This window comes from Rattus rattus, chromosome 2 (assembly GCF_011064425.1).
Source record: "Rattus rattus isolate New Zealand chromosome 2, Rrattus_CSIRO_v1, whole genome shotgun sequence".
In the NCBI taxonomy this organism is placed as follows: Eukaryota; Metazoa; Chordata; class Mammalia; order Rodentia; family Muridae; genus Rattus; species Rattus rattus.
This window is the reverse complement of record NC_046155.1, coordinates 66,383,596-66,410,390: the sequence shown is the minus strand read 5'-3', so window position 1 is coordinate 66,410,390 and position 26,795 is coordinate 66,383,596. Positions and strand designations below refer to the sequence as shown.

General features: G+C 45.1%; 2 protein-coding genes across 2 annotated transcripts in view; one reads left to right on the top strand and one right to left on the bottom strand.

The window, feature by feature from the left end:
• Positions 1 to 1,842: 1,842 nt before the first annotated feature.
• Clrn3 (clarin 3) lies at positions 1,843 to 18,032 on the bottom strand. The gene is made up of 3 exons (XM_032892394.1): positions 17,656 to 18,032; positions 8,210 to 8,389; positions 1,843 to 3,755 (listed from the first exon to the last, which is right to left on the bottom strand). Exons 1-3 carry the CDS (start codon positions 17,882 to 17,884, stop codon positions 3,484 to 3,486), a joined length of 681 nt encoding a protein of 226 aa, XP_032748285.1. The 5' UTR covers positions 17,885 to 18,032; the 3' UTR covers positions 1,843 to 3,483.
• Positions 18,033 to 24,231: 6,199 nt separating this feature from the next.
• LOC116893106 (serine/arginine repetitive matrix protein 3-like) overlaps positions 24,232 to 26,795 on the top strand; it is a 66,885-nt gene continuing 64,321 nt past the window's right edge. The window contains exon 1 of the mRNA XM_032895045.1: positions 24,232 to 24,265. Coding sequence (XP_032750936.1) covers positions 24,232 to 24,265 — 34 coding nt within the window. The remainder of the gene's footprint in view (positions 24,266 to 26,795) is intronic.

The window sequence follows — 26,795 nt, the reverse complement described above, 5'->3', positions numbered from 1 at the left end:
TGTCTTACTCGTGAGCAAGGAGCTAAGGGAGGGGCAACAGCTTGGACTCTGCCACTTCCCACAGCTGGCTGTGAGACAGCAAAGCTACTCATTAGTGTAGTCATGACAGCCAGACAGTGAGTTGAGACACCCTGGGCTATAGCACATTTCTCCAGCCTCATGAAAGGTCAGATTCCACACACTAGCTGATGACCTTGTCAGAGGGCATCTCGCCAAACAGAACCACAAAGAGTTTCTGGGGTTCTAGGGAGAGGACAGGGTGCTAAGAGACTAGGGAGACCCACTCCTCTTGCAGATGGAATGTCAGCCCTGTTTCCTACACGCTGGGCCGGTTGCTCATTTGGGTTGCAGATAGGACATTAGACAATGGTGAATTGACTTCAAGTCCACACAGAAGTCCATGGGCTTGCTCCCACGTAAGAGAAAGAGGGTGCTGAGGAGCCCTGACTGGGTGTGGGAAGCAACTTTGAGAGGCATACCCTGCCCTTCTCAGTGCTCAGGTCTCTGAAGGCTTCAGAAGGCTAGAGGGGGTTGAAGTACATACCTGAAATGTCATTGTGACATTCAGAGGGTACCCAAAATGAGATGATCATAGAGTCTGGATGCAGGACTGTGATTTAGACACCGCCCCCCACAGCACACTTGCACACAGAGGGTGCCCCAAACTATGCTCACAGAGGTTGGATGTAGGAGTAGGACTGTGATTTAGAAACCCCCCACAACACACTCACACACACACACTCAATGTTATGTCTAAGAGGACACAGCTTTCAGCTCTAACAAACTTACGATTGCGGAGATAGTAAAATTCTGACTCGGACAGCTTTTCCAGATTACCTCCTACCTCCCACAGTGCCTTGTAAACACTGGCTGACCGGGGAGCCCAGTCCTTTTGATATGGTGTAAACTATTGATTTCTCTGAATTTATCATCCTATGTGTCATATTCTTATTGTCAGTGAGCAGAATATCTCATTTGTTTTTACTTTTTTTCTTTTCATTTCTTTACTTTTCTTTTTATTCCCCAGTGTCTTGTTAAGTAGACTGGGCTTAGCTGGAATTCCTGATCTTTCTGCCTCAGTTTCCCAAAGTCATATACCAACACATCCAGGAAGCATAATGTTTTATATTCTTTCTTTTGCAAATGTGAATGAACCTTGTAACCTACCTCATCACAAGACAAAGTAGTGGTTTTGTTTGTATGCTTGTTGGCTTGAGGCAAGACCGCCTGTATTAATTGCTTTTCTGTTGCTGAGATAAAATGTCGTGATCAAGGCAACTTACAAAAAAAGGAGTCTATTTGGTCTCACAATTCCAGGAGAGTCTACATTGTCAAGGAGGCATGGTGGCAACTGGCAGGGCAGACTCCAGAAGCAGAAACAGAGAGAGAAAATGGGAAGTAAGATGAGTCTACTCAAAGCCCATCCCAGTGACATACTTCCTCTAGCAAGGCTCCGCCTTCTACAGGTAACGTAACATCCCCAAACAGTGCCACCAACTGTTTTCAGTATTCAAATACCTGAGCCCACGAGGAACATTTTTCATTCAAACCACCATGGTCTCTTTAGGAAGCCCCACTTGGTCTGGAACTCCCATCATTCCAGAATGACTTTAAAGCTGTGACAATCTTCTGATTCCTGACAGGTGTGATCACAGGCATGGGCCAGCACTCCCATCTGTTTCCTCTTTATTCCATGGCCACATTATATTAAAAAAAAAATCCAGTAGAAAACTCAGGCCTTCAAAGAATATAAATGTTTTTAGATTCAGAGTTTAAAATTTTTTATGTTTATAATCATATTTTTAAAATATATTCCAGATGAACAAGACTGAGTCATTTCAATTGTTTTATATTCGTGCTTTTATTCTGTATATTGTATGAGGAAGTATGACTGTGTCTATGGTCATTCACATACCACAATGTATGCATAAAGGTCAGAGGACGACTTGCAGGAGTGAGCTCTTTCTTTCCACTGTGTAGGTGATGAGGAATGGACAGCTTCATCAGGCTTGGTGACAAGCACTTTTACCCACTAAGAAGTTGATTCCCAAACCTAAACTTTATAATAATTTACTAGCAGGCCCACAAGGTAGCCCAGTGGGTAAATGTGTTCGCCACCAAGTCTGATGACATGAGTTTGATCCCCCAGGTAGCACATGGTAGGAGGAGAGAATCCACACTTGAAGCTTGTCATCTGATCTCCATAAACAAAGAGACACACAGACACACATGTCACGACATATACACATGCACCCAAACAAAGAAAATAAAGTACAGTAAACTTTTAATAATTTAGTAGGTAAGAGTAATCTTGAATTAGTAAATCTTCAAGGTAGAGCATGATAGAAATCCATCCTTTCAAAACACAAGCACAATGTTGTCATTAGATGTTGTTTCATTTTTACAGAGGTAGAGATGGAACCCAGGACCTGTTACATGCTAGGCTTTTTAGTGCTCTACAATGGAGGGATGACCCCCAACCCTAAGCAACTGTCTCAACTGGAGTCAAGTAAGAGCTTATTAAATGTCTGTCTCATCTACCCAGTAGTAAACATAAACACCACAAGGGTGAGGACCCAGCACGCTTCCACTGACATCATGGGAACCCAGCTCACATCTCTAAGTCTGAGTGTTGAAGGCCACTTATCTTTGAGGTTCATAAGATCCACCACTTGTCACAGAGTTACTGCTTTAAGACTCCATCAACACATGAAAGGGGGTCATTTTTCAGACCTGTCAGTTTTCACCATAGCAACCTATAGGATAGTCAAGGCTGAAGGGTTCTCTATTAGATTTTTTAAAGGAAATGTCATACTGGAAAAACACGTAGAATAAATTTTGGTGCCTTTGTTATTTTGCTGACTTCCTATTTACTGGAAGAGACCATATTTTACCTCTAGCCTGTTTGTGTGGGGCTTCCCGAGTTCCAAGTTCTATAAGCATCTAGCCCTCATTAAAGGAGCTAAGCCTGGGAGCCAGGACAGCCACCAGGGGACCAGAACACAGAACAAGAGATCATCTCATCCTTTATCCTTCTGCATCTAACTTCTGACTGGAAAAAGAGGTTCAAAGTGCTTCTCTACCTAAAAGTCTTCATACGTACCATGGAGCAAAATGCCTAATCAATCCAGAGGACAAGGTCATAGGGGCTACAGTTCATTATCTAGTCACAGGAAAGGCAAAAAAATCTCCACAGACCTTTATGGTGTAGATAGCAAGGTCAAATGAGAAGGGCCTGCAGGCCATAGACCACCTTCTTTCAGAGTACTCTAGACCACAGCCTTTCCCACTCATTTTCCTGATCTTGGGAGAAAACGCTTCTCAGGGAGAAAGGTCCATGGAGAAAGGTACAAGCACCATCTATAGGAAGCACACAGTGTCATGGTTCCAGAGTTATGGCACCTGACAGTTGCTCTGCCACGCCGTATCCAGAGGAGCTAGCCAGCTTGGCAGAGACAGTGCGAATGTGCTTTGAGACAGACCTCAGAATAAAATGCCATCCCTCGGAGCGTACTCCACTGGCTTCCTCTGCTCCTGCTTCTGATGGTATCGCGCCTTCTGATAGAAAATGATGATGACCACGGTGACAATATTCAGTAGGATGACAAGCAGGATGAGCCAAAATGAGTATCCATAAGTGTGGGTTGTTTTCTTGTTAATGGCATCTGGATAAAGCGTCTGGGACAGCTTTTCGGAGAGATGGTTAGAGTCGACATTCCCCACGAACAGAACCATGGTCAGAAACACAAAGGATGCTGCAAAAAGATTGAGCTTCGTAAATGATACAATGAAGCAATAGCAGCATTCGTGTCTATGCATGTGTGCATGCATGTGAATGCATTTCTGATGTATGTATCTGAATGTGCACACATGTGCACATATGTGGAGGCCAAAGGCCAAAGGCCAAAGGACATTGTCTTCCTCCAGTGCTACCACCTTTTTCTTTTTTTTCCTTTTTCTTTCTTTTTTTTTCTTGTCTCCTACTGAAGCTGAAGCTGCAATTCCCTGTTTGAGCAGCAAGCCTTTGAGAGCCCCTGTCTCCACCTCACTGCCCATCCAAGACATGGTTACAGATGTGTGCCCCATTCCTGCCTTTTTTCTTGGGTGCTTGGGATCTGAACTCTGATCCTTATTTCTTTGCAACAGTGACTTTACTCATCAAGCCATCTACCTATCATTGTGATTTATGTTTTAAAGTTATTTATTTATATCTTTATGAGCATGTGTCTATATCAATGCATACATACGTGTAGGTACTCACCCACAGGGGCCAGAATAAGGCATCGGATCTCTTGGAACAGGTATTGTAGGTGTTTATGACCACCCACGGGGTGGAGGATGGAGGATTTGAAATCGGGTCCTTATGATTGAGCAGCAGTCATCCTTAACTGCTGAGTCATCTCTCTAGCTGCATTTTCCCACCCCACCCCACTCTAGTGCACTTTTAATATTACTTATTTTCTTTAAGGGGTACATAATCCAAAGGCATTTATTGAGTATCTACATGGGATTCTATAGTGTTTCAAGACGAAGGAAAATGTAAAAATAAGATATAACATATAAACTAGAGTCTAGGCATGAAATACTAAATATTATTCTGAGCGGTATCTAACTTCTAGGTTCAGATCCTGTCATTGGACAACTGGTCTACCTTGCAGCTTGTGCTCTAAGGTCACATATGCAGCAGATGTGAACAAGTAGACAGGGCACAGAGAGTGGATATGGTGAATGTGCAAGGAGATATGAATGGACAAACAAGACTTGGACAAGCATCTCAGACTAAAGAAGCCACTTCCACAAGAGCAGGTGAGGGCAGTGGGTCAGACGCACCGCCAGCTGTGAGGAGTGAGCCCTGCCAAGAGCAAGAGAAGCACAGGTTTTCAAGTGCTGGAGCTGTACTCAGGGAAGTTCTGGACAGCTGCTGCAGGTGTTCGCTCTGCACGACTCAGCCAAGTGTGGCCTTGAACCAGGTAGGATCCACAGCAAAGCAGATTTATAGTTGCTTAGGTGGGGTGAGAAGCAGGTTGGAACCAGGAGACAGGAAATCTCTGGTGAGACTATTTCTAAAATGATGGTTAGTGATGTCTACAGTGGCTAAGAACATGCCAAAACCCAGTGAAGCGTGTGCTTTAAGTGAGTAATATATGTGGCAGGTGACTCATATATCAGTGATGCTGGAAAAAGAATTTTTTTCAGGAAATATAAGGATGAGGATGATTGCTCATGCCCAGGTGGGGTCTGATAAATCAGGGGGATCCCCAAGATGAAGTCCTTCTGAGAGCCTTAATATGCTGACACACACAGAATGTGCACAATTCAATGACCTCTCAGGCATCAAACTGTGTCCTAACCCAATGACGAGGAAGTTCCACAAATGATCCTCTAAGGGAAGCTAATTAGGGGGTGGGGGGTGCGTGAAGAGAATGTTTGAACAGTCCTTGATGGCACACCTCACCCACAAAATAATGGCTGTATTTCTTAATCATTTGCATGAGCAAAAGTCTCATCCCTCTGATGCACCCTCTCACACCTTCATTATCCTTCATTTTCCTCTTGTGAAGTTTCTCATAAAAGCTTAATTAATCATAAAGGGGTGGAACATACACAAGGTTAATGCCTTTATCCTAAAGTGGGTTGTCTGGAGCTTTGATTTGCACAGGGAAGGGCTGACACACATTCACCTTGCCTATCGGGGCACTTTAAAGGCAGATGTCTGGAGCCATGGGCATCACACTGCTTCTGGTTAACTGAATATCCTTCCTTTCTTACTTCCATTCTCCCTCCCTCCCTCCCTCTCTTCCTTCTTCCCTTCCTCCCTTCCTTTCTTTCTTCCATCTGTCGTCCCTCCCCTTCTTCCTCCCTTAGTCCCTGCCTCCTTCCTTCCTGCAGTACTGGAAATTATATAGAACCTCTTCATTATTTATATTGAAAATAGGGTTTTGAGCTCCCCCTGCAGCCAAGTAATCTGGAACTTGGAGAATCTTCCTGTCTCAGCCTTCTAATACTTGGAAGTGCAGGCTGCATCTCTAGGCCTGACTAGCTGCAGTTTCTCCAGAGTTGTAGATAAAAAGAGTCTGGAGAGGAAAGAAGTTCTTAAAGGCTTAGGGACATGGGCTTCTGGCCAGCGGCCCTTCTCTGCTGGGCCATGGTGCTCATTCTCCCTGTGTTCTACAGAACTTAAGAACAAAATGTCAGAGGAGACAGTTTGTGTAGATCTGTCTGGATACAAACTCCTCTCTACCTTAAAATTCCTGAGGCCAACTCCAGCCATACTGGGCCAGTGTGCACTGAGATGTAAGGGGCATAAGCCTCAGGCAATGTTATGTTGTTTCTCTCCAACAGAAAAGAACCAGGTAATCTATTTCCTGTTCTGCCACTGGGCTAGTGCACAACCTGCTAGTCCAGGGGACTGTAGCATTCTCATTGGCCCCAGGGCCTTAAAGTTGACCTGGTATCAGCACTCCCCTCAGTGTGGCCCAAAAAGGCCAGGAAGCTACATTGTCAATGCTGCACAGAGACCTTTCTGCAAGATCAGCCTCTTGCAAACCAAGTTTTCACTGAATTCTGTAACCCTCTAGATAAGGGGAGAAAATCAAGGCTTTCTGAGGGCATATGAGCACAGAATTCAGCTTACTAAGCATCAGGACAGGCTACACCCAACTCCTGTGGTTGCCTAAAGGCCTCCTCCAGATCCAAGTCAGAATGCATAACTTCCCCTTACCCACCCATTACAAGTGGTTTTCCCTGTCCATAGCCATAGCCTCTCCCCCTGTGTTAGAATATACCCCTGAGGCAGAAGGTAAGTATGGGGAATTTTCTTCCCACAACATAGCCCTTTGTGGCTAGACAACTGTTCAGATTCCTTTTCCTGTTTTCACCCCCAGTCATAGGCCTCTGACATCTGTACAGTCAGCCTGTCTTCCTCTGCAGAGGAAGAATGATATGGCTTCAGCCTTGGGGACCAGCTGGAAGCCCCATGGGTTGCAGACAGGGCAGTACCAGCCCAACCTGGCCTCCTATCATCTCCCCTTCTAAGTGAACCCACTCCTCCTCTCCTATGTGCCTTAAATTCAGGAGAATAGCTGACCCCAGGCCTAGCTCCAGCATGGACAAGTCTCCTTAGCCAACTTAATGGGTCAATTTATCTATCTTGGCTTTAGATATTATCAGGTCATGTCAGTGGGTGAGTCCATGAGAATAGGGCCCAGGACACTCTCCTTACTCCTAGAAAATGACATGCCTTTCCTCTAAAGCTGCTGCTGCTGCAGGAATCCAGGGTGTGTACGGATATCTGACCTTTAAGAGGATTGGATCAACTGTGGCCACAGAACACACACTGGGAAATCACTGTATGCAGGGATGAAGGGAAGCAGACTTCCTATGACATGATCTCCAAATTCAGCCATGCCTAAGGCCTCTGCATCTGTTAGCTCCAAGTCCCATGCATGAAACTAAGATGAATTCACTGTTTATCCTGGCAGTGAGCAAGGCCTGGTGGCAGATTGGAGGGCCCTTGACACTGGGGACCTTTATCTGGATTTATATCCAAGCGTCTTAATCTTTAAGTGTCAGTCCCACTGAGCGAATGTAGGAGCGAATGTTGTACATGGACAAAAACCATGGAGAATCTTTTGCCTAAGTCAGAACAAAATCTACTCCCCATCTGGACACCATCCCACCACACAAAATAACAAAACCACCTAGCAACTATCACAGCACTACAGCTCACTAGAGGAGTGTTGGCCCCCAGATGGCATCCCTTCCTGGCTCTGTGACTTGGCCACCTAGGTATGGCAACTCTGGTGTCCACGTTGCTCCTTATAAAGGCAAGACAGGGGGTTGGGGATTTAGCTCAGTGGTAGAGCACTTGCCTAGGAAGCGCAAGGCCTTGGTTTCGGTCCCCAGCTCCGAAAAAAAGAACCAAAAAATAAAATAAAGGCAAGACAGTGAACAAATGTATGTGCATGTGTGTTCATGAGCATGCATCAGTGTGCATGTGTGTACACCTATGTGTTGTGTGTACATCTGTGTGCATGAGTGTTCGTGAGCATGCATCAGTGTGCATGTGTGTACACCTATGTGTTGTGTGTACATCTGTGTGCATGAGTGTTCGTGAGCATGCATCAATGTAAATGTGTGCATGTGTTCATGTGTATGCATATGTATGTGTATGCACATATGTGCACATGAGTCTTCTCAGGAAACTTACCACTGAGTCCATTCCAGGTGTAGACTCCCATGGGTCCCAGGAACGTCTGGTAAGGGTTGCTGATGCTGTTGTAGAAGGTGAACATTGAGCTCAGCAAGGAAGCTGCCAGACTCAGGATCAGGAGTATGATGACCACCACATGCAGGGACTTCTGGGAAGAATTGCTCAATATCCCTAAAACTAAAGCAACGTTTGGTGAGTGCCCAGCGCAGAATGCAAATCAAAGTACATCAGAGCTAGAGAAGGCATGCCGTAAGCAGTTCTTCCCGGAAGCGCAAGACTGCATGGGCTCTGAGCATGGCTCAGTCAGTCATGTGTTTGATGTAGAAGCCCTGGATCTGCGGCCAATCCCCAGAAACCACTCGAAAAAGGCAGGTGGGATGACGAATACTTGCAATCTCAGTGTTGGGGAGACCACAGAGACAGGTAGATCCTGGGGTTCACTGAACAGCCAGTCTAGTTGAATTGGCGAGCTCCAAGTTCAACTAGAAACCCTGTCTCAACAACCAAGATGAGCATCACCTGACGAATGACATCTGAAGTTGACCTTTTACTTCCACATGCACACATATACGCATGTGTGTACACCTATTTACACATATTGCCTGCATCTGTACATATAGGAACATACACAAACACATGAGAATGAGACAGAATTCCTCATGGCAGGCCAGTCAGTGGCTCCCCTTGACGGTGTAACCACAGTACTGATGGTGGATGTTTATCTTAGCTTTCAAGTTCTAAATACCCACAACACCCTCACCAGTGACCTCTGCCCTCAGAGCCTTGCTAGTAGAATAATGGTAGTTCCACCCCCACAGCTTCCCTCTGGGTCTGAGAATTAATTACTCCTGGCAGAAACCCTTAAGGTGGGTCACTGACTCCTGGGCAGTGAGGATCCCATAAACCCTATGGCTTCGAAGAATTTAGAGAATGGAGAAAAGAAAGCAGGAGAATAGGCTATTCTGAAAGTGACCACAAAGGTGCTAGCCCACAGCAAGCAGTGTAGATAGAAAAAAAAATGTTCCTTGATATAGCAAATTGGGGTGCCTTCCCTGAGTCCAAACTCTAACTCCCTGGGCTCCAACACTGGAGGCAGCTGGGAACACAACCCTCCGGTCAGCCCTCAGACTTCCTTCCAAGCTGAGAGCATTTTACAAAATAGCATTTGCATAGCTTACATGCAAGGAAGCTCCGAGGTGGATCTGCACTGAGGGAAAACACAGTGGAGGTGCCCTGTGCTGGAGCCATCAGATCCTCTGAGCTTCTGAGCTCTAGCAGCCATTTTCTCCTAACTCCTCCGCCTCCTGCTCTACTCACACATGAAAGGCCAGGCGCGACGGGTGTGCTCTTCCTAAGTACAATGAGGCTTTCCAGTGGTTATCAGTGTGTGTGGAGAGATGGTCTATGAGGTCCCCTGGAAAAGGCAATCGGCGCTGGAAGCTGCAAGCCATAACAGCCACAGAGGGGCGAGTAAGAACTGACCAAAGGCTTTCTTCCTCTTCCTGTTGTTACGTGGAGACATTTACAGCCTTAGCTCAGCACAGCTTTAAAACAACAGAACTAGCCAGGTAGACCTGGATTCTTAATGTCCAGGGCTGTGTGTGCTGGGAGCGCCCATGGGACAGTAGAAATGTTATCACATCTGCTGAACCATGTCCTACCATGTGCCACCAGCACTCTCTCTTTACAAGGCATCCCTCTCCTTCCCTTCTCCATGCATGGAGCCCTGCTCTGAGGGCCCAGGACCTCACCCCCACTCTGATGCTCACTGTAGGATTATACACTGAGCACCCGTGACTTCTGTCTGATCATTCAAGGAAAACAAGACTGACTCCCCATGGGACTGAGAGACTTATGTAAGGAATGGGGCTGCGGTGTTGGAGAGAGGGCTCAGCAGTTAAGAGCACTGGTTGCTCTTGCAGAGAACATGAGTTTGATTTCTACTCTCATCTACGTGTACCTCCAGTTCCAGAGGAGTCAACACCTTCTTCTGACTTCCATAAGCACATGGTACATATACATATTTGCAGGCAAAACATAAAATGAAATAAATACATTTTTTAAAGGCATTATCTTCACTGAGGTGACTCCATTCCTTGCCTTTGAACTGTGATTCTGTGATCTTACATAGGACCCCAGGATCTCACATCTACCTTATGTAAGAATATGTGTGTACTCATTCCAGTTTGGGTGAATTAAAACAAAATAATGTTTTTAATCTTAAAATGTTTCCAGCAACCATTTCATTAATAAAATCATTTTTATAAATATCAGAAAATGAAGCAAATGAATCTAGTAGTACCATTAAAAAAAGAAAAAGCTTAGGGCCAGCCAGTGGCACATTGGGTGTTTGCTGCCAAGGGAGTTAACTGAAGTTCAATCCCTAGGACCTGAATGAATAAAGAAAAGGACTGAACCCCATGAGTGTTTCCTCTGACCTCTGTGTGAGCATGTACCCACACATCCACATCCTCATTCACTTATGCTTATGAATATGCATATGCATATACATACACATACATACACTTACACATACACTTACACATACACTTACACATACATACACTTACACATATACATACACATACACATATACATACACATACATGCACTTACACATACACATATACATACACATACATACACTTACACATACACACACACTTACACATACATACACTTACACATACACATATACATACACAAACATACACATACACATATTCATGCACATACATACACTTACACATACACTTACATATACACGGTGTAGCCACATATTCATGCACATACATATATTTACACATACACATATACATATACATACACATACACTTACACATACACTTATACATATACTTACACATACATTTACATTTACACATACACTTACACATATACATACAATGTAAGTAAATAAAAATGTTTGTTTTTGCCAGGTTTTTCTTCACTGGGGAAGAGAAGGCAGAAAGACTAGAAGAGTCAGAAGTTGGGGAGATTGGGGCTAACAATATGTGGTGGACAAAATGCCTTCAGGTTTGTTTTAAGATTTACTTACTTTATTTATATGAGTACACGGTAGCTGCTTTCAGACACACCAGAAGAGGGCATCGGATCCCATTGCAGATGGCTGTGAGCCACCATGTGGGTGCTGGGAATTGAACTCAGGACCTCCCTCAAGGGAGAGGCCTGAAGGCAGCAGCCACACAGGGCACTGGCTCAAAGGGTAAAGGGTAGAGGGGCAGGGGACAGGAGCGTAATTGCAGCACATGATATGCATCCCCTCCAAACCCCAGGGAAAGAGAAACAAGTTCAGCACCAAGTGGACCATGACCTGCCACCCTGAGTGTACATTTCATTCCTCAGACGCACAGGGCAAAGTTCAGCTTCCATAAGCAATGCCTCCTTGTTGTTATGGTGACTGAACTCTTCAGCGGTTTCTGTCAGTGATCCCTTGGGTGGGCTGATCCAAGCTTACATCGTCTGCCCTGTACCCTAAATGAGGTTCTCAAAGATCTGGGCTGGGGTTTCACTTGACCCTGACTTAACCAACTGGAGTCTCCTGCCTGCTTTTCCATGCTCTGTGGAAATGCCATGTCTGGGAGGTTTTGCTTGTACTAACTCAGCATATGCTGATTTTGAAACTGGAGGCAGATGATGTCAGAAGAAGAATAGGGAAAAGCGACAGAGCTAGGGAGACACGCCCAGTCAGAGTCCAGGCTAGTTCTTGTCAGCCATTCATCCTGTCAAGGTGGATCCACTTCCTCTTCCCCAGCAGCCAGGGCAAGAGGAAACTTCTTCGATCTCAAGGGAAATAGGTTGGGAACCAAAGAACTCTCTCTCTCCTTGGCAGAGTTCTGTAATCAAGGAAATCATTTAAATATTTAAGTCAAAAACAGAAACTTGAGTGTGAGGAACCTGCTGTGTGTCCCAAACACCTGGAATTCTCCAGTCTCTCTGCCTCCCACACCGACTTACAGGTGTAAGTGGAGGTTCATTCAAGTGGAATATTCCATTAAAAAGTGACCATGAAGGGCTCAGTGTATGAAATGCTTGCCCTGAAGGCATCAGGGCCTGAGTTCAATTCCCCCCAGAACCCATGGTTTAAAAAGAAGCCAGTAATCCCAGCCCTGGGGAACAGGGACAAGTGCATGCCTGGAGCTTGCTAGCCAGCCAGCCTGGCAGAATCAGTGAGCCCAGATTCTATTAGAGAGCTTGTCTCAAAAAGCAAGGTGGAGGGAGGCAGAGAGGCCCACCCAGCAGTTAAGTCTGCTTGCTGTTGTAACGGACTCCTCTTCAGCTTCTGGCACCTATGTGGAGGCTCCCATTGCCCGGCATCCTTGTGTGTCTGCCTTCACACGGCGCACATAAACTTGTACAAGCACACATCCGCACACATGAAATCAAGAAAAAAGAGGTGAGACGAAATTGGGGAACATGCGATATTGACCTCTGGCTCCCATGTATATGTGCACACTCATGCACAAGCACTTGCACACACACGTGACACTCACATACACAAAAAAGGAAAAGAAAACGTCAATCCAGTTCAGCTTTGCCTCAACCTTCAATAAGATTTAGCAAACATAATTTTCCAAAGAGAGTTAATTTTGGGGCTGCTGACTCATAGTTTTCTACATACTTGGGGGGGTCATTTGTCTTAATTTTAACCGCTGAGCTATAAAAATTATTTCTGAATTCCCTGCCACCTAGATATGACAGCTATGTCTTTTCAGCTCTTGCCTCGGAACTCAGACAATGATAGCTGAAGGTTTGATGAGAGTTAGCTGGAGCGTGATAACAATAACTCTCACAGCATCTGACAGCTGCTCCCTCCCCATAAAATTAGCAGATACGTGCTGTTCTCTTTCTTTCTTTCTTTCATGGGACAAGTTTTTGCATCAGGAGTCCCCTCACAAATGGAGCTAATTGCCCTGATTCTGGCCGCCCCAGGAAGAGGCACAGAGATGAGCACTGAGCCAGCAGAGCCTTAGTCAGGCATCCAGACACCCAACTCCCTCTGGGTAAGATCCAGCCATCCAGATCCTGCCATCCAACTGCCCTCCACCTCCAGGTCTTGTTTTCTGTAAGTCCGTAGACATTGAGTGTGACGGATGATGCTGTCAGCTTACAGAATCACCAGGGCAATAAACTTTTTTGCATGACTGTTAGGGAGTTTCTAGATTGGGTTAAGGTGGGAGGATCTCCCTCCCTCCTTCACCCCTCCTGCTTGCAGATGCGATGTGACCAGCAGGACAAACCCTTCCTTCCTTCCTTAAATTGCCTTTGACACAAGTAACTAAAACTGGTTCTGTGGATGGGAACAGATTCCACTCCCACCTCAGATATCTGACCACCAGAGACCTGACCCAGTTCAATGCTCCCATTATAGGACATCACACTACTGACAGATCTTAGAGCATGGCCTGGGCCCTCCCAGGAAGTCACAGCTAGCACCTCAGCCTCTTGGACAGCTGCCAAGATTGTCTTGGGGGAAAAATGGTTAACCCTCTGGTTTGGTTATCTCCATCCCCAACTCCTCCTTCCAATGTGCTCACATGTCTGAGAAGTAGCCCTTCTCCATGAAACACATCCTGATACATGAGATGAAGTCAAAGTGGAAGGTAGGGAGTCTTCATACATTCTCAAGGCATCAGCTCCATTTGACTTTTACCTTGCCACTCATTCCTGTGCTGTATTTCCGCCCTCATTTCCGTTCTGTTTAACAGTACAATGTTGAGGTCACAGAAAAGAAATAGAAACCAGTGGAGAGTCGGGGCTGAGGAGAAGGCAGATCAAATGACAACCCACTGGTGACAGTCTTTGGCCTAAGTGCAGCACTCTGAGACCACTGAGCCTGACACTTGCCCCCAGCCTGCCTTGGTTCATTTGTAAGTTTGTGTCCTGAGCTGTCTGCAATAAATCAATTCCAAGCAGCCCATCACCAAGGGGCTTGAAAGCAATGCCCAAAGCATGTGTCAACCTTGTATCGGGCCAAGGGAAGGCTGCTGACCTGAGTTAGAATTACAATTGGTTTGTCCTAAAATACCTATATATTGATCGCCTTTTTCATGGTTTCAGCAGAGTGCTCAACAACATCGACCTCCTGGGAAGAAGGGCGGTCGGCTCACCTTCTCTGAGTTATGCAATCTAAGGCCTCAGCCCTGGAGACATTGCCACCCACAGGAAGGGTGGATCTTCCCACCTTCATTAACCCAATATAGAAACTCCCTCTCAGACATGCCCTGAGCTTGTCTCCTAGGTAACTCTAGTTTCTATCAGGTTGATAATCAATGTTAACCGTCACACCTGAATTACAGATCGACTAAAATGCTCTCCACAAGCTCAAATTTTCAAGGCCCAACCTGAGACACTGTTTTAAGGGGTATGGGAATTTCCAGAGACACCAACTGGCTACTAGAAATGGATTACTAGGCGTGGGCCTTTGAAGGTTATGCCCACCCTTGGCTCCAGCTTGTGCCCTCTGCTCTCTGGACCACACAATGTGAGGAAACTGTCTCACTCAAGGCTCTGCCATGCCTTTCCCACCACAATGGGCTGAAATCCCTCTGAAACCATGAGCTAAAAAGAAACCTTCCCTCCTGTAAATTATTTCTCTCTGGCGTTTTGTCATATCTACATGGAAAATAATGTATCTAGTAAGGTTTTTGTTGTTGTTGTTGTTGTTACTGCTGCTGTTGATGATGATGATGTTGTTGTTTGTTTTGTTTTAAACAAGAGGAATGGGACCTGAATCGGAAATTCTTTTCATTGATATGAAAGGTCAAGTGTACAGATTCTTCGCAGTACCCAGGAAATTGCATCTCCAGGCCAGAGTCAATGTCATGGTAACGTGGCTGTTTGAAGTGTTAGTTGTCTATTAACCAAGGGACCAAGATCAAAGAGACCTAGTGTCATAGAAAGAGAAACAGCATTCATTGAATTGCCAAAATGATTCTCTAAAGATACTCGGTTGGGTCAGGGTGTAGGCTGATTACTACTGGAGATGACATTCTGAGGGATCCCACATCCAAGTGACACATTGTCCCATTCCTGCCTGCCTGTTAGAAAGCACCCAAGAGCCAAACTTGGAGGAACAAGGAGGCGAACCCTTGCGAGTGTGAGCACAGGTCTTCCTAGGGGTCCGCAGAGCTGCGTTCCCCAGCCCACCTCCAGCTGCTGTGGAGACTTGTATGGGTGTATGGCAGTACCCTTCAGGGGAGGAGGAGCTTCCCCTTGTTCTAGACAGGAAGCATGTCACTACAGTAACTGTGTGCAAACCCTATCAGTATCTAAGTCTAAGACCTTCACCATACAGCAGATATTTTGAGCTGAAGTCATACAGCTGGCATTTTAGAAGTAGTAAAGACCATCACAGGACAAACCAGGACCAATCTAGCCAGTCTAAGTTCATCGTCAACCAGGTTCCACAACAGAAGGTTTCCTGACTGGGGCTGACTGGACATCTTCTCCATTCATTGACCTCTTGTTGGCTCAATGGGTTTGACCCTTTAAATCAAAGCTGATTGCCCGGTCTGCTCTCTCACCGAAAATCCTGTAGTCTAAATAGACACAAGAGATCAGACCCCTGTGCAGAGCCTTATAATGAGTTACTGCCTGAGGATTTCACTGTGTCCTGGCCTCAGCCACAGAGCTGACACACCTGACTTCTCAAGGGAAGCATCAGTCTCTAAGTGCTGAACAGGACATTGCATATTTCATTTTATACAGGGTTTAATTTTGCTACCAATGATTGGCTAATGATATTCACAGCAACCCTGGCTTCCTGGCAGAAGAGCATTGTGTCTTATTATAAATACTGGATTCTGTTGACAGGGTAAGCAGCAGGAGTTCCTTAGCATTGCCTACATGTTCTAGGCATGACTTCTTGTCTGGGAGAAGTGTTTACATGTTCAGTGTTTACCACAGTCACAGGTATGGAAAAATCCCATAGTCTCTGGGAAAAATCCATCCAGCAATTGTGTAGCATCTTCCTCCACAGAACGGTTGTTGACCCTCCATAGCAATGGGAGGTTGGACAATGGGGGTGGGGTGGGTTATAGTATGGCTTTCCAGTAGCAACGGGTAAAAACAGAGTCAGGCACAGGCAGCACAAGCATTCTGCCTGTTTCTACACTGAGGGGAAGGACCTAGCTGGCACTGATTCTAAGCTTTGCTCCCCCTGACTGTAGCTGTCCCTCCTTTCCGGACACCAGAATGTCACTCCCAGTCACGTAGGCCTCACCTTCCCTGACCTTCTCTGGGCCTCCTTAACTAGAGACTCAGGGTTTCTGTTGAGGTCATCAATTTCTAGATGGAATCAACTGACCCCAAGTCAACACTGGAGATTTCTGTCCCAAATTTAAAGCGCTTAAACGTGCCAGAGGATTCACAAGCAATCGTACTTTTTGGTTTCGAAAATGATATTACTGAGAGCTGAAGAGCACTTTGAAATCCGAGTTCCTGCTTGTTCTAAAGCAGGTCTCCTCGCCCTCCTAAAAGGTTGTGGCTAGCACGAGGGGAGAGGGAAACAACTGAAACCTCAAGGAAGATGTGCTGTCCCTACCACTCAAAGACACGGTGAGAGCTTAGAGACACATTGCCCTGGGTTTATAGAAACCATTTTACTAGCACAATCATAAACCTGCTAGAACTCCATCCCGGAGTACAAGCACCAAACATTACACAGATGTAAGGCAGTAGATGGTGCACAGTTAGAAATGTAATTGTTCCAAACAGCTGTATAGACCTACACTGTGCAAAGTAAAGTCCACTTACAAGCTTCGTAATGGGTAATTGTGGCTATTACCGTTCAAAAACCCTAATGCTACGTCTGAAAATCCAACACTCAACTATTCTCTATAGTTTATTTTGTATCTATTGAGAGCAAGACATTATTCTATCAGAAATGAGTAGCAAACAGGAAATCCTATAAGTAATAGGATTACTAGGAATTAGATTCCATTTCCTACAATGAGACACTTCAAACACAAAAGTGTAAATTCAAGAAGCTGAGAAAATTATTGGATGTTGATATTGTTTCCTTTACATTTTCCCTGTGCGGTTCCTCACGAACTTCTGGAAGGAGCTGAATGCCCCAAGTCAAAACCCATGGTCAGTGTCATTTAAAATGCTGCTCCTGCTGACTATTAAACACCATAAGACCACCATGTACTATAAATTAATTACCCACTCATCAGTAAACCAAATAGATAGCATTCGAGCCCAGCGGCCGATAGAATGCTTTAGACTCCAAAGATAACAAGATAATTGGAGCCATGAGTTCAAACAGATGATAAATATCTTCAAAATTATGAGTTAGTCCAATGATAGTCTAACTCGCAGCTTCAGAGGATTAATTTTGAATTGCTATTTGGCCCAAATATAGAATGGTGTGTCCTACCCATCCCTGCTATTCCCATTCAAACTGGGTGGTCATTTACCTTCAAAGTTTTTGTCCAGCTCTTGAAGGCCTTCGTTCAAATCTTGACTACTCGTACCACGAAAAAGCCCATAGGTGATAGCAATGGTACCATTGGAGATAGCGTCTGTGAAGAAAATCTTGCTGGTGATCCATGCCTGTGTCCCCAGAATGGAACAGATGACAACAACTGAGCCCAGGCTTGTGAGAAAGCCAGACAGGAACATCAACGTTTTCTGTGTGGTTGGCATTTTCTCAGGAAGAAAGCTCCCCAGGATAAGACAACAGCAATCTTAGAATATTTGGGGGCCTTATCATTTGGGATCCAGTGTTTAGAAAGGAAGTCTAGCACTTGCTTGCGAATGTAAGACGTGCGTCTTTCTGGGAAGTTTTATTCTACTGAACATTGAACTGTGAACAAGACCATAAAGACTTTCAAAGCTGAACTTTGGTCTAGCAGGAACGGTTGTTATGGCTGCAGCCAACCAGCATGAAGAAGGGCTAGGCGCTCCTTTCAGGGCTTCCTCGTTCACATGACTGGTTTATAACCTTTATCATGATGTGGAAGCCAGGTAAACCTACAGTGTCAGGACATAACTTGAATTCTCAAATGATGAGAATAGAGACTTAGACCACAAAGGGTTAGCACAAATCTCCAGAGCTTCAGAGTCTTCAGGATTTGTCCTTTACTAGGATTCTCAAAGCAAACCTCAAGGCTTTGTCAAGGTCCTGTGAACTGGAAAGAGAAAAAAGGTTCGCCCTTCCTTCTGGGTTATACCTCCTGATTCTTAGATCTCATTAGGGAAGGGTGCCCATTAAATTCTCTCTCCAAATGCCATTCTATTTGAATCTGATTTTAATAATGATCTTTATCAGTCTTTAGTACTGTGCTAAAAGTGGTTCTAAACATTCTCACTTAGATCTCTGTCCTAGTTACTTTTCTATTACTGTGAAGAGATATCATGACCAAGGCAACTTACAAAGCAATGCATTTAACTGGAAACTTGTTTCAGCTTCAGAGGGTTAGTCTGCATTCATCATGGCAGTGAGCATGGCAGGCCCCAGGCCTGGTATTGGAGGAATAGCTGAGTGCTTATATCCTGAACTGCAGGCAGGAGGCAATGACAGAGCACAGGGCTGGGCCCAGCATGGGATTTTGAAACCTCAAAGTTCACCCCCATGTGACACACCGTCTTTAACAAGGCCATACCTCCTAATCCTTCCTAAACAATCCATCACTGGGAACCGAACACTTCAATAAGTGAGCCTACGGGGGCCATCCTCATTCAACCCACCATAATCTCTAATTCCTGTCCTTATGGCCTAGCAGTTAGCAGTCTCAGTGGTCATTTCTGGTCCCTGGTGATACTTGCCACTCATTCTTGGGATTCACAAATTATTCATTCACTTGTTGCAGTAATAATACAAAATGGCGGAACCGGTTCCTGCGCATATCCTGGCGGTCGCTAGTCCAGCTCCAGCGGGCCATTGGAACTAGCCCTAATTTATCTCAGGGGCTCCACGCTGCTCCAAGTACTCTCAGATTTAGGCGGGTCACTACCACACCAGTTTCATACACAGACCACCTATCTTGGTGTCGATATGCAGGTGAGGGCCGGCACCAGTTATGTCAAGGCCATGATTGGACAGTAATAAAAATAAGGCAGGACAAAGTTTTTGTAAGGCGGGTGAGAAGGAGAAGGAAGGAGAATCAAGACGGAAACAGGGAAGGATGACTCAGATCTGGGTGGTCTTGAATTGTCAAGGTAGTTGGGATAGATTTCTGTAGGCAAATTTATCTTATCTAGGTGGGCAGTTTATATCCTTATCAATTGGTTATAAGTTTATTGTGTGAATGTATTGTAGATTGAGAATTTGCCATATAAATCTAATTGTTGGGTTACAGTTTGTTAAGTCCTGATTTTAACAGGTTTTTGGAAGTTTATACCATAACTATTAAATCAGAGAATAATTGGGGGCAGCGCAAAGCCACTGAGATAAATTGGCGCTAGTTCCAATGGCCCCCTGGAGCCAGAACTAGCAAGGAACCAGGCCGCAAGGGTATGTGCGGGCACCGATTCCACCCCTAAAAATTTTACTGCAACATTCACTCTCTTCTTATTGTGTTCTTTCATTACAGAGCAATATTGAACATGTACATCAGATCCCTTGCTTTTCTTAGATAGCCTACTTACCTGCGGGATGAGGGTTCTCCTCTCATAAATGTAGAAAAGAGACCGAAGACACACAAATCATTAGTCTCAGCCAATTCACTTCTGGGGGGGAAAGAGACACACATAGATAATTATAGAATAATTAGGTAGATGTTGAAAGGCAAGGAAGGCATCCAGCTACAGTCAGGACAGGGGGATGCCACACTCTGACACCACACAGATAGATAGATAGATAGATAGATAGATAGATAGATAGATAGATAGATAGATAGATAGATAGATAATAGATAAATGATAGAAAGATGATAGCTAGATGATATGTAGATAAATGATAGACACAAGATTGATAAATGATAGATAGATAGATAGATAGATAGATAGATAGATAGATAGATAGATGACAGACAGACAAATGATAGGTAGATGATAGATAAAGCAAATAAGTCAAATCTCCATATTAGGCTCTCTCTCTCTCTCTCTCTCTCTCTCTCTCTCTCTGTGTGTGTGTGTGTGTGTATGTGTGTGTGTGTGTGTGTGTGTCTGTCTGTCTGTCTTTTTAAACTGCTGCTAAAGGGAAACAGAAGCAGAGAACGTTTGTATCTTGTTTGTGAAAAACTCAAATAAGGTTTGCGGCTTCTGGCACATTTGGGGCTTATTGAACAAGGTTTCAGTCACACACAAGCGTGACTCAAAACACAATTCTGAGGCCTCTTAAAACTTCAGCCTAAGGCTTTGCTGCACACTGATAGGGTGAGACCCTCTCTCAGGCCAGCTGTGAAATAGCCAGTGAGGGCTGTGAGCCTCAGGAGAACTCCAGAGGTTGGACCGTGCTGAAACTCTTCAAAGGTCCAGTCAACCAGGGCACAAAACTCTTGGCGGATGTCTCAGTCATTCAGGACAGGAAGCAGAATGACCATGCCTTAAACCTGAGTTGCCTTTTTCCTGGGGGAAGGGCTTCTACAGACATATCCAAACAAGGCTAAAACTCACCTAGAACACTCAAAGGCGTTGCCTTCAGTCAACAAGAAACCACAAGCATTACAATAAAATGAAAATAAGGCAGGAAAAGAACAAGGAGCCCTGGGCCCCACCCCCATCGATAGAAGGACACTCAGATAATATAGGTGGTTAAAGTAGGAGACAAGAGTCACCAATGCTATTATAAAAAAAAAAAAAAGTTCAAGGACTTAAGAATAGAGGTGATATAATGCACAAAGGTGCCTGTCAGCTTTGGTTGTCAACTCGACACACCTGGGCAGAGGGAGCCTCAATTCAGGAGTTGTCTCCATTGTATTGACCAGTGGGCACGTCTGTGGGCCATTTTCTTAATTGCTGATTAATGCAGGAGAACCCAGCCCACTAGGGGCGGTGCTATTCCCAGACAAGTAGGCCCGTGCTTTGTAAGAAAGGTAGCTGAGGCAGCCAGAGAAACAAGCCAGAGAGTAGAGGTCCTCCACCATGGCTCCCTTCCTCCCTGTCTTGAGTGTCTGCTTTACTCCCCACAATGACGAAATAAACCTCCCCGCGCCCCACTTTTGATCTCAACGCCTAGCACAGCAACAGAAACACAAAGAGAACAGTAGGAAACCTCTGTGAAGTAATACGAATCATTTTTAAAAAAATAATCAAATTAAAAAAAAAAACTGTGATCTAAAAATAAAGTATCTGAAACAGAAAGTTCACTGAATGGATTTAACAGAACAGGAAGCACCGTAGGGGAAAGGCAGTGAATGGACACGCATCACGATAAAAACCATCCGAACTCATTAGTGGCCCAGTCAACAGCTAGGAGACAGCAGAGTTTGGAAAGAGGTTGGAAAGGAAACGGTTTTGATATGTAAAGGCTGAAAAGTCTGCAACTTTGATCTGAGAATTTTAAACGTTATTTATGTTTATTTTATGTATTTGAGTGTGTTCCCTGCATGTCCATTGTGTATCATGGGGTTGCTTGGTCCCTGTGAAGGCCAGAGGAGGGAAGCAGATTCCTTGGAAACAGAGTTCTAGAAACTAGTGAGCTGCCATATGGATGCTGAGAACGGAACACAGGCTCTCTGCAAGAGCAGACGCTACTCCTAAGTGCTGAGCAATCTCTCCTGCCCAACTTTGATTCAAATGAAAAAAGGTTTTTTTTTATTTTACTTTAAACCAATAAGGCTTAGAAAGCCACAATGAGACATTTTAAATTACATTTCTTCTTTTTATGATACAAATGATAAATTATATTTATACGGTAAATAAGCATCAACAGTCAACACACATCCGAAACCATCCACCAGCCTTGGGACTGAGAAACAGCTTGGCGACTTCCTTCAGGATGCTCATCAGAAAGGGTGTGGCGGTACCCACGCAGCACACGTGGCAGTGGTCAGCAGCTTCGTAATGCGTGTAGCGGTAGCAGGCACAAGAGCTGGATGAGCTGTGGGAGGAGGGGCTCAGTGGCAGTAGGGGCGGGGCCTCAGTCAGAGGCTTCTTGCTTTCTGCAGCGGAATCGCTGGCCTTTAAATCACATTGAAGACCTGTGACAACGAGAAAAATTAGAGAATAAAACTAGAGGGGAAAAAAATATGTTACCTAACCATGGTCAGGCAATAAAGGGCGAATCTCAAAATGATTTTGCTGTGTGAAAGAAACTAGAAATAACATAGTGTGTAAAGAGCCATCTGCCTATATATAACATACTCTAATCACATTGCTATAAAGAGAGAGAGAGCGGATGACACTATCTGTGGCAACAGAGATCAGAATAGTGGCTGTCCTTGTGGGATGTGTCGTTTTCTGAAAAGGGAAGAGGATGTAGGAGACCAAAATTTCAGTGTGTGTGTGTGTGTGTGTGTGTGTGTGTGTGTGTGTGTGTGTGTGTGTGTGTGTGTTTGTAATGCACGCAGGCAGGTGTGTATGTGAGAAAGGTTTTTCTCAGGAACCATTCAATTTGTTTTACTGAGACAATGTCTCTCATTAGTACCTGAGTCTCAGTGACTTGGCTAGACTAGCAAACCAATGAACCCCAGGGATACATTTGTTTCCACCTGTCAGTAATGGAATTATAAGCCTGCACACTACCTCTGGCTTTTTACCTGGGTGGTGAGTCAACTTAGGTCCTTCTACTTGTAGGGACGGGCACTCACCAGCTGAGCTATCTCCCTCTGTCTGAAATGTCAGTGTCTGGTAAGGGCCTGCTTATTACTTAGGTATAGGTCTCTATTCACTGCACTATGTTCTTAGGATCTGCACATTGTACGCATACAGCAGTCCATCAGTTAAAAGAAACTCAAAAATTAGCATACTGTGAGGACCCAGACCAGGTGCAACTTTCTGTTTATTTGGGGTTCTTTTCTGCAGGAAGCCTCTTTGACTTCAGTGGGCAAGAACTGTTAGTATTTGGGCCTAACATGGGAAAAGAGGGGGTAGAGGGAATAATATTGAGATACTAGAAATGGAAACCTCTATCTTCTAGAGTTGTAAGAGCCATCCTTCTTTGTGTGGACAGGCTCTGAATGAAACTGCAAAACAGTGAATGCTCCTTTCTCTTTCTCTTGCTCCCCACATCCCATGGTAAATCACTAAAGCCAACTGTCTCTCCTAAAGTCAGCTAGTTTTACATTCATATTTCTGCATGTTTAGAAGCAAATTCTATTTTCTTTTTTCATTAACACCAATTTTTCCCTGTTTTGCTTATCCTCCAAGGGAGTATCTCTAGCCTCAATATATGAATTCTGCTGGGAACTTTTAAAGTGGATAAGCCCTAGCCAGGTACTGTGGAGAGGACATGAGGATGTGATCCATTGGTAGAATGCTTGTGCAGCATGCACAAAGCCAAGCCCCAGATTTTATCCCCAGCACGGACATTGCATAAAGGCGTATGTGGTGGCACATGCCTATACTCTAGGACGGTCAGGAGTTCAAGACCATCCTTGGTTACATATTGAGTTTGAAGTCATCCTGAGCTACAGGAGACCCTGTGTCCAAAAAGAAAAATATATTACTGCAAGGCTGGAGAAAGGGTTCAGTGGTAAAGAGTGCTTGTTATCTAAGCAGAAGACCTGAGTTCAATTCCCAGTGCCCACATGGAGTGGTTCACAAGCACCTGCAACTGTAGCTCTAGGTGATCTAGCACCCTCTTCTGGACTCCATAGGCACCTACACTCAAGTGCATATAACTCACACATAGAAACACATATACACAGAATTTCTCTAAACCATAAAATAATTTTTTTCTGGAGCTGAGGACCGAACCCAGGGCCTTGCACTTGCTAGGCAAGCGCTCTACCACTGAGCTAAATCCCCAACCCAAAAATAATTTTTTAAGTTACTGAAGAAACTTCCAGTGGTCAAGCTCTTGAGGACAATGGAAGACAGAACACATGGTCCCATGATGATACACTTCTGGCAATCCTGCCTGGACGGGACCATATTTCAAAGGAACAATGGTGCAGGCAGATATGGAGGAGAGCTCAGGAGGTAGAGGGCTACATAGAAAGCCTGAGAGGGGCTCAGTCAGACAGAGGAAACTATGGATAGAGAGAGAGACTATGTCTAAGATACTAAAAGACAGGAGTGATGGTGCATTTAGGATGGCATGAATCAGGGAGGTCTTTGTCATCTAGAATAAGGGGGAAGAGAGTTAACTGATGCTGATGGGAACCTTAAGCCCAAACGAGGGGCAAAGATAATGAGAGAGAACCTGTGCCTGAATGACAGGATGTCTGTAGACTTCAGGAGATGTTAAAGAACATCACTTAATTCCTAGAATAACATTTGGGGTCCAACAGGGCAGACATTACTGGGAGAGAAGAGCCATCTGCCTCCTCATCATGTTCCCAAGGCTGTCACTTTCAAACAGCAGATGTCTGACTAAAATGACACATTCCCCTCTTGGTGGATAACAGCCTCTGCCTCCCTACCCCTGCAGTGCTAACAAGCTTATCGGGGCTTTGAAACTGTCGTCTTTAATATGAGCTTGGATCTGGAGCTCCGGCAGCAATAAAGTCCAGAGCGGGGTGATGGTCATTGGGCCACTTGGCCACACCCAACCTGGGCTGTTCCCTGAGGGCACGCACACTTGAGGAAAGTACTTGCCCTACTCGGCTCTGGGCAGGTAAAAGGGCTTCCTGCTGCTGCCTGCTGGGAACTGTGCTGCTTTGCTCTGCCAACCTACATGTTCACTGTGGGTTCTGGCTGTTGGGTGTGTCTCCTGTTGCAGGAATAGAAGAAAGGAAGGAGCACAGTCTGGGCTGATGGCGTTTCCAGCCCTGAGGCAAATGAAGAGAGAGAAACCAAAAGAGCACACAGTGCCTGCCCTTGGGAGGCAGAGGCAGGATCTCTGTGAATTTAAAACAGACCTAGTGAGTCCCAGGACAGCCAGGGCTACATAGTGAGAGCCTGTGTAGTGGTTTCAATAGGTTTGGCTCCCACAAACTCATGTATTTGAATGCTTGGCCCACGGGGAATGATACTATTAGGAAGTGTGTCCTTGTTGAAATAGATGTGGCCTTCTTGGAGGAAGTGTGTCACTGTAGGCATGGGCTTTAATACCCTGGTCCTAGCTGCGGGGAAGCCAGTCTTCTCCTAGCTGCCTTTGGAACAAGAGGTGGAATTCTCAGCTCCTCCAGCCCCATGTCTGCCTGGATGCTGCCATGCTCCTGCCTTGATGATAATGGACTGAACCTCTGAACCTGTAAGCCAGCCCCAATTAAATGATGTCCTTTATAAGAATTGTCTTGGTCATGGTGTCTGTTCATAGCAGCAAAACCCTAACTAAGACAGTAGGCTTTGCCAGTCTTCTCCTGTCTGCCTTCAGAGGAAGATATAGAACTCTCAGCTCCTCCTGCACCAGGCCTGCCTGGATGCTGCCATGCTCCTGCCTTGATGATAATGGATTGAACCTCTGAACCTGTAAGCCAGCCACGATTAAATGTTGTCCCTTACAAGAGTTGCCTTGGTCATGGAGTCTGTTCACAGCAATGGAAACCCTAACTAAGACACCCTGTCGAAGCAACAAAAACAACAACACAGCCTGACTCAGTCAGTGATGTTGATGATGAGAGCTACAAGAGAGAGGCTATGTGAAGACAATTGACAGGAAGTTAGCAAAAGAGGAGGGATATAGGCAGGAAGGGGCTTTTCTCAAGAACCGAAAAAGAGGATCCATGGATGTATTAGAAAAACAAGGGCTCCAGAGTCACTGGAGAGGTTGGACACAGCATCACTGCAGTCAGGATTTTCTTTTAAAGATTTATTCATTTATTACATATGAGTACACTGTAGCTGACTTCAGACACACCAGAAGAGGGTATCAGATCTCATTACAGATGGTTGTAAGCTACCATGTGGTTGCTGGAATTTGAACTCAGGACCTCTGGAAGAGCAGTCAGTGTTCTTAACCACTGAGCCATCTCTCCAGCCCTTACTCAAGGTTTTTAAGCAGGGTAGTCTGAAATCAGAGGACAGTGCCGTCACAGGAGAGGCAAGCACAACAAAGAAGAGAAAGAGAGGGGACTGCATTCAAGACACACAGAGGAAGAGCCAAGGCCTAGAAAGCAAGAGCAAGGGCTGGGGCTGGACTGGCAGAGGGTGCTGGAAGAACTGAGCTTGCAGGTGTCTGGAAGGCTGCATGCTTCTGAATGATATGCACACAGTGGCGTTACAGCTCTGGAGAAGCCCCCAGAAGCAGGGGCGAGTAAGGCAAGAAAGGAAGAGGAAAACCCTGGAACCATGGGAAAGGAAGAATATTCTTAGTACTCTAGAGGGTTCCACAGCTCTTCAGGTTTCCAGTCTACAGCTCTGCCCGATACAGGCCCCAGCTTGAGTTGACTGATGGCTCTTTGAAACAGGCACCTTGTAAGTCAGCTTGGCTCTGCAGCTCTAACAGCAGTAGAACGCAGGGTGAGGTAACAGCCCATGCGTGCCTTTCTTGCATTCATTTACTCATCCCCTCATTCATTTATAAGCTCTACAAGCAAGGTCCCAACACAGAAATGGCATCTCCATG